Source organism: Diabrotica virgifera, chromosome 8 (genome assembly GCF_917563875.1).
Source record: "Diabrotica virgifera virgifera chromosome 8, PGI_DIABVI_V3a".
Classification (NCBI taxonomy): Eukaryota; Metazoa; Arthropoda; class Insecta; order Coleoptera; family Chrysomelidae; genus Diabrotica; species Diabrotica virgifera.
The window spans coordinates 182909261-182922684 of NC_065450.1; the positions used below are offsets into that span (position 1 = coordinate 182909261).

At 34.9% G+C, this 13424-nt stretch overlaps 1 protein-coding gene across 1 annotated transcript in view; it reads left to right on the top strand.

Annotated features, from left to right (window-relative positions):
• The window catches only part of LOC126890321 (neurexin-1-like), a 758564-nt gene that overhangs the window by 697464 nt on the left and 47676 nt on the right, over positions 1–13424 (top strand). Inside the window, exons 18-19 of the mRNA XM_050659185.1 lie at positions 8905–9083; positions 9424–9595. Coding sequence (XP_050515142.1) covers positions 8905–9083; positions 9424–9595 — 351 coding nt within the window. The remainder of the gene's footprint in view (positions 1–8904; positions 9084–9423; positions 9596–13424) is intronic.

A 13424-nucleotide genomic window follows, 5' to 3' on the forward strand; every position in this document is an offset into this window, starting at 1 on the left:
TATGTGTCTGTGATCCGAGCAACTCGCATCATCAGACACACGCCAATTTGTAATTTTATTGCTAACGTAGTTGGTGGCTATCGTTATGTCTATGACCTCCTTTCGAGCCCTAGTCACAAAAGTCGGTTTATTACCTGAATTTATTATGTTCAGCTCGTTTTCCATGACAAATTCGAGTATAGATTCACCTCTTACATTCGTGTTCGTACTTCCCCACGTTGTATGATGTGCATTAGCATCACAGCCGATGATCAGCTGGGTTCTGGATCCCCTGCAGTCTCTTACCAGCTGCTCCACTTCCTTAGTTGGAGGAGAACCAGGTGCATCATATGGAAGGTACGCCGATGCGAGCGTAATCGCTCTTGACACCCTTCCCTTCCCCGGCCTTATCTTGACTGCCGTCAAGTCTCTAAAACAAAAATTTGTTAACGGCAGTATGTTAAATTTCTTTTTGATAATAATGCAGGTTCGAGGGACCTCGGAGGTTCTGTCATATATGAGTTCCCCTCCAACTCCCCCTAACCCCATAATATTTCCCCTGTTCACCCAGGGTTCCTGAATAAGGGCCACATCGAATTCCCTTTTTGCAGCCGTAAGGGCAGCCGAAGCAGCCTTACTGTGCTGCAAATTAATTTGAAGGATTCTGATTCTCCCCTCCATCTTTTGCTCCAAGGACTCTAAAGATGACCATTCCGAGTCTGTAATAAGCTCGGAAACGGTTCCTCTCGAGGGCCCTGAAGGACACTTCGTCTATAGAGAAGGCCAGGAGTACTCCTTCCTTCTCTACTTTTTTGTTTAGAAGGAGCCACCCTCCCACTCTTAATTCTGGGTTCTGTTGCCCCAGTCGTGTTCGGATAACTCCCTCTTCTTGTGTCTGGCCTGGTATAAACACAAGAACTTTGGGTCTCTTGGGAAGATCTTTGGATTCGACAGCCGTCAAATCCGCGTTCTCCCACAAACGGCCCAGCCGTTCCACTGCACCTACCAGCCAGTTTTTGGTGTGTTCATTAGCGGGGGTAATCCATAAGACGCCTCCGCTAAAGGTAGTTCTGGCGAACTGCAGTGGATTACTGCTCCCCGAAGGAGCTTCATCCATTGCATCCGCAATCCTACTCTGGATCAGGTCAGCTTGAGCCTGATCTAGTGTTACCTCAGGATGTCGTCGATCTATGATCGCCATCCTGAGTCTTTGTGCGGCCTCTGTATAAGAGTCAGCAGGTCTGGGAGCCTGCTTCGTCTTTTTGGAGACCTGGGGTGGTGTAGCAGAGTACTCTCGGGGTCTCTTCTTACTTTCTTTATCGGGTCCTTTGTCTGTCCCGATAGCAGGTCTAGAAGAGCCCTCTTTCCTCTGCATCCTTTTCCGTGGTCGTTGTTCCCACGTCCCTTCTGCCATTTTTCTTTCCTTTGTCTGTTTCCTCTTCTGAGCCCCAGACAAACGTTTTTTGTCTGACAGGTCCATTCTTTCAGCCCCTGTCGTGATTGTATCAGCGGTTCCTTGAGTTCCCGCTGATGCTTCACTGTCGTGTTCTATTGTGTCCACGACAGTGCTTGAGCTGGAGGACTCGTCCGAGTCCGAGATCACTCCAGCCTCTTTTTTTTTATTTTTTTGTTGTTGGTCCATGTTTTATCCCACGAGTAGCTAGGGAAGTTTTGGTCACCTGTGCCAGAGCCCCGCATTAACACAGGAAGGCTAATAAAACCAGGGATTCGCCCATTTCCCGGAGTTCGCATAATAGCGGCTTAGCAACCCCTAAGTCCCGTAGGAGCATCCTCTACTACGCCAAACCTTCGGCTTATGCTGTTCCACCTTAGCTTGAGGGGATTTTTATTGTGGTTACCTTCCACTTGGCCGGCCGGTTAAGGCAAGCCCCCACACCTGGCAAACATTTCCTCAACAACCACCCGTCTGCCAGGCACGGTATGATAGCAGTCATTCACTCTCTCATGGAAGGGCTCATGTGTCGCACGATTTGGGCTGATACCAGGTCCTTCCTCCCGCGACACACGGGTCCTCGTCATTCATCCTCTCAAAGCACAGGTCAGCTGCCTCCCCTAAACTGTGCTACCACATGATCCGCGGTGCCTATTCTGTGGAAGCCCACATTATTTAGCAATCTTACCAGCGAGTGTGCGAGGAGCGTCATGCCCTCCGACAAGTCCGGAACTTCATGTCGCACCTCCCCCTCTCACTGGCTCACCCTATCAGCCATTGGGACGCGCCAGATGGGTCGTGGTCAACCCCCCGTGGGTTTGCAATCCGCAGGAGGAGGGAACTAGTCCCAACTACCGCAGACTACAATCCCCGGCTGGATGTTTTATTATAATATATAAATATATATTTAGTTTAAAATATGAATTTCATTCTCACATTAAGAAATAAAAAATATTTTATGGATGAAACTTTATTTTATCAAATTTTTATTCCATTTATTTTTAATAATTATCAGATCCAAATAGATGCGGGAAAATATTTACACTCCAACAAAAGTCTTGTGCTATACTAATCAAACTGTCGATAAGATCTGCGTCCTATTCTATCCAAATATAAGTAAATTTTGAATTATTTTTAAAGTGTGTATCTGGTACGCAAAATCAACAATTTTTTTTTTCAAATAGAAACATTATTTGCAACTGTACTTTTGCATTGTACATTGTAACATTGGTTATTTGGTTGTCTATTGGTTATTAAATGTTCCAAATATATGTACTTTTGGTCGTAATATTTTGTAATAAACAAAACTAAAACCTATAATTTATAAATATTTTAAATTCATAACAAAGAAGAAAGAAAATATAAATAACTTAAAAATAAACAAAACTTTTAGTAATAAAAGTCAGAGTAACTAAAAACTATTGTTATAAACAATTTAAACGTGTTTATTAATAATACTTATAATAGGTACCTACTTTTTTGCCTCCTCGCATTTCTCCAATAGAATAACTTTCACTGCTTTTTATAAAATTTGCCACCATGAAGACATCAACTACTGTAGATTGTCAGATTAACTTTTTGAAAAACCCTAGTCAGTCATATTATACATTTAAAAACACTACTTTATAAAGTAGCACTCAAAATGATCAATTTCAGTTTGAAACTAAATATACTCATTATGGAACTATACAAGAACACAAATACCTTGGAATTTCCAATTAAATAATATGATTAAAATGGAATTAATACAATCCCCAAAACAATCTTTTTTTGAACTTTTATTTACAATCAACTTCTACATGAGAGTTTTAAGTAAATGTGAATGAATTTGTAAATAATTTCGAAATATCCTAGCGGCTTTGTTGTCGACTCATAGAAATCTAGCAGTTAAACGTGGGTCGTGACGTCAGACCCGTTTACGCGCCTCTGAAGAAATTTGAATTATTATTGATGAATAGATGAATATAAAATTTGCCACCATGAAGACATCAACTACTGTAGATTGTCAGATTAACTTTTTGAAAAACCCTAGTCAGTCATATTATACATTTAAAAACACTACTTTATAAAGTAGCACTCAAAATGATCAATTGCAGTTTGAAACTAAATATACTCATTATGGAACTATACAAGAACACAAATACCTTGGAATTTCCAATTAAATAATATGATTAAAATGGAATTAATACAATCCCCAAAACAATCTTTTTTTGAACTTTTATTTACAATCAACTTCTACATAAGAGTTTCAAGTAAATGTGAATGAATTTGTAAATAATTTCGAAATATCCTAGCGGCTTTGTTGTCGACTCATAGAAATCTAGCAGTTAAACGTGGGTCGTGACGTCAGACCCGTTTACGCGCCTCTGAAGAAATTTGAATTATTATTGATGAATATATGAATATAAAATTTGCCACCATGAAGACATCAACTACTGTAGATTGTCAGATTAACTTTTTGAAAACCCCTAGTCAGTCATATTATACATTTAAAAACACTACTTTATAAAGTAGCACTCAAAATGATCAATTTCAGTTTGAAACTAAATATACTCATTATGGAACTATACAAGAACACAAATACCTTGGAATTTCCAATTAAATAATATGATTAAAATGGAATTAATACAATCCCCAAAACAATCTTTTTTTGAACTTTTATTTACAATCAACTTCTACATGAGAGTTTTAAGTAAATGTGAATGAATTTGTAAATAATTTCGAAATATCCTAGCGGCTTTGTTGTCGACTCATAGAAATCTAGCAGTTAAACGTGGGTCGTGACGTCAGACCCGTTTACGCGCCTCAGAAGAAATTTGAATTTTATAGCTTTTTCAATGTCTCGTAATAAGCCTATGGGTTAACAATGTTTGTTTTTTTTTGCATGCATGCGTTTTATGATCATGTTACCTTATATTTTTTAATATTATTTTAATATTTAAAAATATATGCAAGTTGCCTATTGGATTGATAGCTTTATCGCCTAGCAAATTTGAATTTGGTAATAATAGGCCAGGGTAATAAGACAAAAATATATCCTGTTCGTGACACTTCAGCAGCCAGGGTACTGAAGCGTTTTTTTCGACAAGTAATACCAAATTGTTACTATTTCCTGCGTAGGATCTGGCGGCCATTTTTATTTATATACAATTAATTGTCAAAAAATGGCATTTTTCCCTTTTTTTCAAATCAATGGAAAACAGTGAAACTTACGATTTTTTTAGAACAAACATCTTTGAGATTATGGAAAAAGCTTTAACCCTTATCCGGGCAACACATTTTACTTACGTAACCAGGCAACTCGGGTCCGTTGGGCCTACTACTGTTCTTGAATGTACTATTCATATTTACCCATATATTTCTAATATTGTTTTTTGATTTTTTATTAAAATTAAATTTAAATTATCTAGATAAAAAAAGGTGCTACTATAGTATGCGGTCTACCTCGAGGGTGCGATCTATCTGAAGGATTTGCACAAAATAATGAAATGCAAGAAAACATTTGTAGAAAAAATATTTATTCACAAGTAATAAACATTTGGAGCCAAATAAAGACTACCTCGATACGGAACAAGTTGCTCATCTACCGTTATGTGTTTTCCTGGTAAATAGTATTTCTGAAAGTTTTAGTCGACTTGATTCCACACATTACGTATTGCTGCTAATTTGTCGTTCCTTATTCGTTCAGACCTCATGTCATTATCGTCAAATCGAACAAATCTTAGCAAGTTTTTGAATCGTTTTAACCCCATGGTAGCTTTAAATATAGTAGGTTCATAAAACTTGCTCCAAAGTATATCGACATTCATTATGGATGTTGGCACTCAGGTGCCCTGCAGTTAGTAGTAGTCCAATAGAGGCATATAGCTCTGTAGAGTCGCAATTCTCCCAGTTATCTATCCCCAGGACTTCTTAGGCTTCTTTATTTGTACACTACACTATTTAGTTTACAATTTTTTCGTCCACAAATAAACAAAAGGAATCAACAGGATCATCTACACTTTGACCAGGGACTAACATTACTTTGTGCACTTTGCTTTTTGTTATGTCGCAGTATCGCATACGTCCTGTCGGTTGTGGTTAACTCTTCCAGTTAATTCCATCCTAAGTTTCAAAAATTACACTCTGAAATCAGGGAACTTGTAGCTACACATTCTTCTTCATTATCACTCAATACTACTTGCTGATCATCCTCTTCACTTGCTTCCGAAAGATAATCCTCAATTTCAGAGTCACTTTCAATGCCACCTACTTCAGGAGATACTTTATTATAGGAATCCCATAAATTATTAGCAATATCTTTAGTTCTGCAGCTGATAATTGTTTTCGGGACATTTTATTGGCACTGTCTACTTTTACTGTAGTTCAATATAATTTTAGGAGCTTATTTGTCGACACTAACATCGATATCAAGCGACTGATAGCAGATGCATTATTTATTTCAAAATATGTATAGGTACCTACCTAACAATATTATTGCATTCCAACAATGATTATCAGTTTTTAAAATTCATTTAAAATAGATATAACACCTATTGTAAGCATATCTTTGATGTTCACATAAAAGAGATGTTTACATTGTTTGTTCACGTTTAGACTTTATTATTTGATTTCCGGAATTATAAAAGTCGTTCAGATAATCCATAAAAACAATACCTGACTGCCAGTTTAACTTCTGTAACAAAGATTTAGACTTTAAGTATAAATACAAACAGGGTCCGACGGGCCCGTGTTGCCCCTTTACGTGACAAAATTCTTTCGACGCAATAATTTCAGAAATGATAATGAATATTTTGAATAGCTCATGACTATATTGAAGGAAACATATTTCTAAGCAAATTCAGTGATGCATAAAATTCAATAACATTTTTTTATCAGTTTATGATAAAAGAATTGGCGTCTCGGGCTCGTTGGACCCACCTTGCCCGGATAAGGGTTAAAATGACATATTACAAAGTTTGATATACTCATTTATTGTTACTATAATTGCGAAAGAAGGTCGGAATTGCAAAAAAAAAAATTTTCGCAATAACTGTTGTAAAAATTAGTGTACAGATTTGAAATTTTTATCAAATAAGAGTTCTTTGTTGCTTAATATGTGATAAAATTTTCAAAGCCATTCATTGAATTGTTTAAATTTTATTCGAATTGTTTTTCTCATAGAGCATTTTTTGCAATATCATAAGTCAAAAAAAATGACGTTAGAACAATTCCACAGGTGTCAAATGGAATAGCATAAGCTATATTTTCAACATAGTTTTAAAAAAAACGAATAAAAAATGCATTTATTAGTAATAAATAATTATGCAAAAGTATTGTAAATCTTTCCTTATAAACTTTTTGAATAACTTTTTCCAAAAAAATTAATTTTTTACCCTGTTTTACGTGCACAACTACAAAGTAATGTTATTTATATCATAATTTATAAAAAATTGTAATAAATATATATAATTTCTTATATAACAAAATAAAAAGTTCGTAAGGAAAGATTTACGATACTTTTGCATAATTATTTATTACTAATAAATGCATATTTTTTATTCTCTTTTTTTAAACCAAGTTGAAAATATAGCTCATGCTCTTTCATTTGACACCTGTGGAATGGTTCTAATGTCATTTTTTTCTGACTTTTGTTATTGCAAAAAAAATGCTCTCTGGGATAAACAATTTGAATAAAATTTAAACAATTGAATGAATCGCTTTGAAATTTTTATCACATATCAAGCACCAAAGAACCCTTATATGACAAAAATTTCAAAAGCTGTACACTAATTTTTACAATAGATATGGCGAAATTATTTTTTTTAATTCCGACCTTTTTTCGCAATTATATTAACAATAAATGAGTATATCAAACCTTGTGATACGTCATTTTAAAGCTTTTTCCATTATCTCAAAGATATTTGTACTAAAAAAACCATAAGTTTCACTGTTTTCCATTGATTTGAAAAAAAAAAAGGGAACAATGCCATTTTTTGACACTTAATTGTTTATAAATAAAAATGGCCGCCAGATCCTACGCAGGAAATAGTTACAATTTGCTCTTATTGGTATTACCTGTCGAGAAAACGCTTCAGTACCCTGGCTGCTCAAGTGTCATGGAAAAAACCTTATTACCCTGGACTATAAACTGTCTTAATGTGCTCGTCCAAAGCATCTAATGTAGGTATGAGTAATGTCAATTTTACAGCAGTGCTTTTCACCAGCAGCTGTGAAAAGTGGTTAGTCGGTATACTGAGATCCCATTGAAATCCCAAAATTGAAAAACAAATTGTTTGGTTTTTTTACAATAATACCGTCCATTTTAAAGGTACCGTATCCATTCAAAAACCATTTTATAGAAAATTTCAAGAACTGTAAAACTACATTAATCACATCTATGCGAAAAGTTTAGTTTTTAAAAGGTAAAGGGTTAAAAGGCTTAATAAAGGTGATACTTGCGCTTCCAACCTAATTTAAATGGTGATATCCCTGACAATTTGTATGCTATATTGAAGAGGCAAACAAAATTTTTCTTGAAAGAATCACTAGATTTTTGTACTGTGTCATTTTTTTCGTATCTCTTATCATTTTCCAGTTACATGGAGAAATAGAAGATTTTTAAGGAAATTTAAAAATGCACTCTATAATTTGATCTGAATAATAATATAATATTTAATCTTATTTTTTTTTTTCAAAAACCATGCCTTCTAAACCAGTTCAACTTTTTCAACATAGAAACAATATTACAGTGAAAGGTATTGTAAAAGGAAAATGATGCATTTAAATTCAGGTGTATGAAGGGTTAAAGAGATGTGGTGTTACAGGAGAATGTGGAAAATACCATGGACGAAAGAGTAACAAATCAAGATATTTTGCTGAAGATGGGAAAGGAATGCTAAGTCATAAAAACGAAAAAACTGGAATATCTAGGCCACATAATGAGAGGAGAAAAGTACTTTCTGCTAAAACTCATAATCCAAGGAAAAATCTCGGGAAAGAGAAATGTGGGACGTAGGAGGATTTCCTGGTTGCGAAATTTAAGGGAGTGGTATAGGTGCAGTTCAATACAGTTGTTCAGAGCTGCAGCCAACAAAGTAAAGATTGCTGTGATGGTAGCCAACCTCCGATAGGAGACAATACTGCAAGAAGAAGACCAATTCTAGATAAAAATAAACTTCATATTCGGATTCAAAGACCTCGAAAACATAATGAGTGGCCAAAATTGGTCATTCACCTTGAAATTGATTTTCGTGGTCGGTATAACGTAATTTTAGGGGTTGCTGCCGCTCGCCTATATAGGGTAAACTTTGTTTCTTGAGCTCTTTCCTACTTACTGTGTAATAAACCCTAATTTGGTTAAAACGGATTTTTGTAAATAAAAAATATTATATTTCCGAAAAGACTTTACCTAATGATTCTAGGATTAGACTACATTATTTTATAACTCTTCTTTTACTTTGCTTAACTGTGTAACCTTGCCTTTGTTACAGAATCTGTTTCGTACGAATTTGGTCCTAACAGAGGTATCATAATCTACACATATCCAGAAGATAACATGCCAGAAATGCAAGAGGATACAATAGCACTCGGACTGATGACTTCAAAATCTGATGCAGTTTTACTTCGGGTTGTTAGTGGAACGTCAAATGATTACATTGAAATGTATATTGTAAGTTCTTCTTACTTTTATAGATAGTAACAATAAGTATATCAAAAGTCGGCCACTCACGATACTGCGGTGTCGTTAGACAAAATCGTCGATATTATTAATTCTGCAGTACTGCAGCATATAAACCAGTTTCTCTGTGGTAAAATTGTAACGATTTTGTTGGATGCACGGTCACACATGATCAAAATTTTTGTCAATTAGTCAAATTCGACAAAATTGAATGACGCCGCAGTATCGTGAGTGACCGGCTTAAAAATATAAGCAAATATACATGTAAAACTTCTGTAAACATTCTTACTATTAACAAATAGTTTTAGTAATAGTGTTATTGATTTTTTAGGTGGAAGGCAACGTGTTCGTAGTTTACAATTTAGGATCCAGTGATCTTCTTCTTGGAGAAATATCTGTCAAAGTTAACGACAATGCATATCACGTAGTTAGATACCACAGACAAGGTCATAACGCCACCCTACAAGTTGACGATTATAATGTGCAAACTGTACATCCGCTAGGTAAAATAATTATTCTTACTAGTTTTAATACAAATGTTTCCAGAGTTTCAGTCTTCAAAAATATTTAAAGTTGGAAATAGTGTTTATACATTTTTAACTAATTAGGTACTATAATTATACAGTGTGGCCCACTTACATCGGAAACACCTCTATAAAATTTGAAGTTATTTCAATTCAAAAAGAAACCGACTTTGACAATTTTTTTCTTTAAATATCATATAATAAAAGTTATACCTCAGGATATAATTGTAAAATGGTTATAAAGGTTTTAGGGCATACTACGATACTTTTTCTTAATCGACAGTGAAGAAAAGTATCGTATTATGCACTACAAATTCGAATAAACATTTTAAATTAAGTATACAGGGTGATTCATTAAGAATGTCCAATATCTGATTTCTAGATTCTAGACCTTAAAATATTAAGATTTAACCCAAATCATTTAAATAAAATGCGGCTCGTTACTGAGTTACAGGGTGTTTTATTTAAAAATTTAATAACTATTTTTACCCAGTACTTTAAAGCTATTTGAATTATGCTCACCATGCTTGGCAGAAAGTGTACGTACGTACACTGTACACCCTACTAAATTGTGATAAACAAACGTTTCTGGCTACTACCAGAGGCGTACGACAGAGGATAGTGAATGGTTGATCCTTCCCAAATTCTACGCCACTGGCGGAGTTACTATTTTAGCGTAATATTTGGATTATCCAATACTTTTTATGTAAATAATGTACTCTTCATTCGTAACAATAAAGTCATTAGTTTTCGAGATATTTGAAGTTGAAAATGAAACGGCACAGCAAGTTTGTGCTATGCTTGTTCCCCTTCAATGTTTACTTCAAATAAATCGAAAACTAATGATTTTATCATTACAAATGAAGAGTACATTATTTACAGAGAAAGTATTGGAGAATCGAAAAATTGCGCTAAAATAGTAATTCCGCCAATGGCGTAGAATGTGGGAAGGGTCAACCATTCAATCTCCCCTGTCGTACGCCTCTGGTAGTAGCTAGAAACGTTTATTTAACATAATGTAGTAGTGGGTAGAGTACCTATAAATAGTGAATATTTAACCCAAATCACTTAAATAAAATGTGGCTCCGTACTGAGTAACAGGATGTTTGATTTAAAATTTTAAAAATTACCTATTTGTACCCAGTACTTTAAAATTATTTGACATATCCTTATCATACTTGCCAATAAGTGTAGGCACTGTGCACCCTGCTAAATTATGTTAAATAAACGTTTCTCGCTACTACCAGAGGCGTACGGCAAGGGAAGTGAACGGTTGACCCTTACCAAATTCCACGGCACTGATGGAATTGCTATTTTAGCTTAATTTTTAATTTCTTCGATACCTTCCATGTAAATAATATACTCTTCATTTGTAACGATAACATCCTTAGTTTTCGAGATATTTGAAGTTAAGAATGAAGGGGCACAACACATTTAATTAAAATATGTAGCTTTACCGTTTCATTTTCAACTTCAAATATCTCGAAAAACTAATAGCTTTATCGTTACTAATGAAGAGTACATTATTTACATAGAAATTAATGGATAATTAATGGATAATTATATAGAAAGTAATGGATAATAGTAATTCCACTAGTGACGTAGAATTTGGATTGGGTCAACCATTCACTATTCCCTGTCGTACGCCTCTGGTAGTATAGTCCAATAAAATTGTCCAAAATAAACAAAAAAATTGCGAAGTGGCTGTAACTTGGTATAGACCTTTGAAAATGTATATATTTCAAGAAACCAAGGAGTCCCTAGCCATAAAGGGTGTGCTGGCGTGGCCACGCTTAACCTTTTGCAGTACAACGGGTCTCTCAGAGTCCCACAAGTAAATAGTATAATTTTTTGATTTTTTTTATGTAAATCTCTATGAATATCGACAAGTTTGGTAAATTTAGCATCCTAAGATCTAAAATAATAAGTAATATAATTTTGTGATTTTTTTTTTCAAGTAAATCACTATCAATATTGACAAGTTTGGTAAATTTAGCATCCTAAGATCTAAAATAATAAGTAAAGATACAGTAGGTACCATAATTTTGTTTCTGTTTATAATATTGTTGAAATAAACAAACAAAATTAAAAAATATTTAAATGAATTTAATTTTTCAAAAAATATAAAAAGTTATAAATTGAAATTTTGTACTCTGAGGTTTTCGAGGTCGTTTCGAGGTCTGTTTCGATTACTTTTGATACTTAATTCGATTGTGATAAATATTTTCATCTAATTGTACATTTATTTTCTTTATAGACCTGCTTCACTAGGTGTAATATTCTAGGTGTGAATATTCTGTAAAAAAAATACACATTAATTGCATAAGTGACGATTTTTAAGTAGATTGAAATATTATATTTCATGGATATCTTTTATACCTAAAAAATTCGGAGTCGGTAGCATCTGCCTCGTAAAAGATATCTTCTAATTCTTTGCTTCCATGCTCGTGTACTGAATCTGTATCGGAGTCGTCAAGATTTTCGCAAATTGGCTCCATGTATGCATTGAGGCACTGCATTCCTTGACAGTGTCTACAAATTTCCGAGCATCTTAACCCTGCTTTTCTGCACCCACATCTCTAAGAACAATCAGATGTACAGTTGCAGGAAATAAGTTGTAGTATCGTGAGCGGCCGTGGGTAACGGCATAAACGCTGGCCTCATACGCCAGTAGACGTGGGTTCGATCCCTGCCAAAGACAAACCATTTTCATTTCCAATAATGACACGAGCCGTCTCACCGTGCCTCGGAGAGTACGTTAAGCCGTCGGTCCCCCTGGGCTAGTGTACATCGACACTAGTTACTTGAAACAGGGTTAAAGATGTAATTGGCGCTGGAACTATCCGAAAGGATCTCCCCGGCAAAAATGCCATACGATATTATTATTAGTTGTAGTATCGATTCTGGTGCTGGCTGAAGGAGTGTTGTAATAGGTCACCTCGCCAACTACAAATATTCGACCATTATTTGACATTTCTATTGCGGTTTTAACAATAAGTGTATCCGCATCATCTAATGCTTGTTTTACCACCAATTTTTTATTTTGGAGAAACTTCGTTAACAATGAAATTAATCTGATTTTATTTTTATCGTTTGACAAAAATTTTTTTTGATTGACAGTACATGTCCTACATTCATCGAAAATAATTTCTACACGTTGGCTATGCAGGTATCGTCGATGCTGCTCAGCTTTTTTGATACTCGAGTCATTTTCGTAGCCATCAAATACGATTACGGCATTTTTCCCAATTTTGTTTTCTACATAGTTAACGTACATAGCACATATTTGTCCATATGTTTGATTTGTCTGCCATATTACCCGATGCAATAAAAATCCACCATCAATCACATAAATGTCATTGCAGCTCGGCAAATTTTCTTCAAGATCAATGGGATGGAACATGTCATAAACAGCAGATTTTTTAGTCTTCCTCATTCCAGTTGTATCATTGAACATTGAAAGTGGGTACGGAGCAAGTTCATATTTGAAAAATTCCGCGAGATCATCATCGTGTTTTTTGGCTATTAACATTCTTTGGAAAAGTATCAAAAGATCAATTGCAACCAGTTTATCATGAACTTTTACTGCAGAATTGACTGTTGCAAGAGATAAAACTGTGTTAGACCGTTTTAGTTTGATATCTTGAAACAGCTTTCCAATGATTCCTGCTATACACTGGTTGCCAATTTGCTTTGCTTTATGGCAATTTATCTTTTTGTCGCCTACTATTCCGGAGCTAAGAGACATTATTTCTTCGCCAATAATGAAAGGGCTGTGTGTGGTTAGCCAATTATCAAGTTTTTCGAC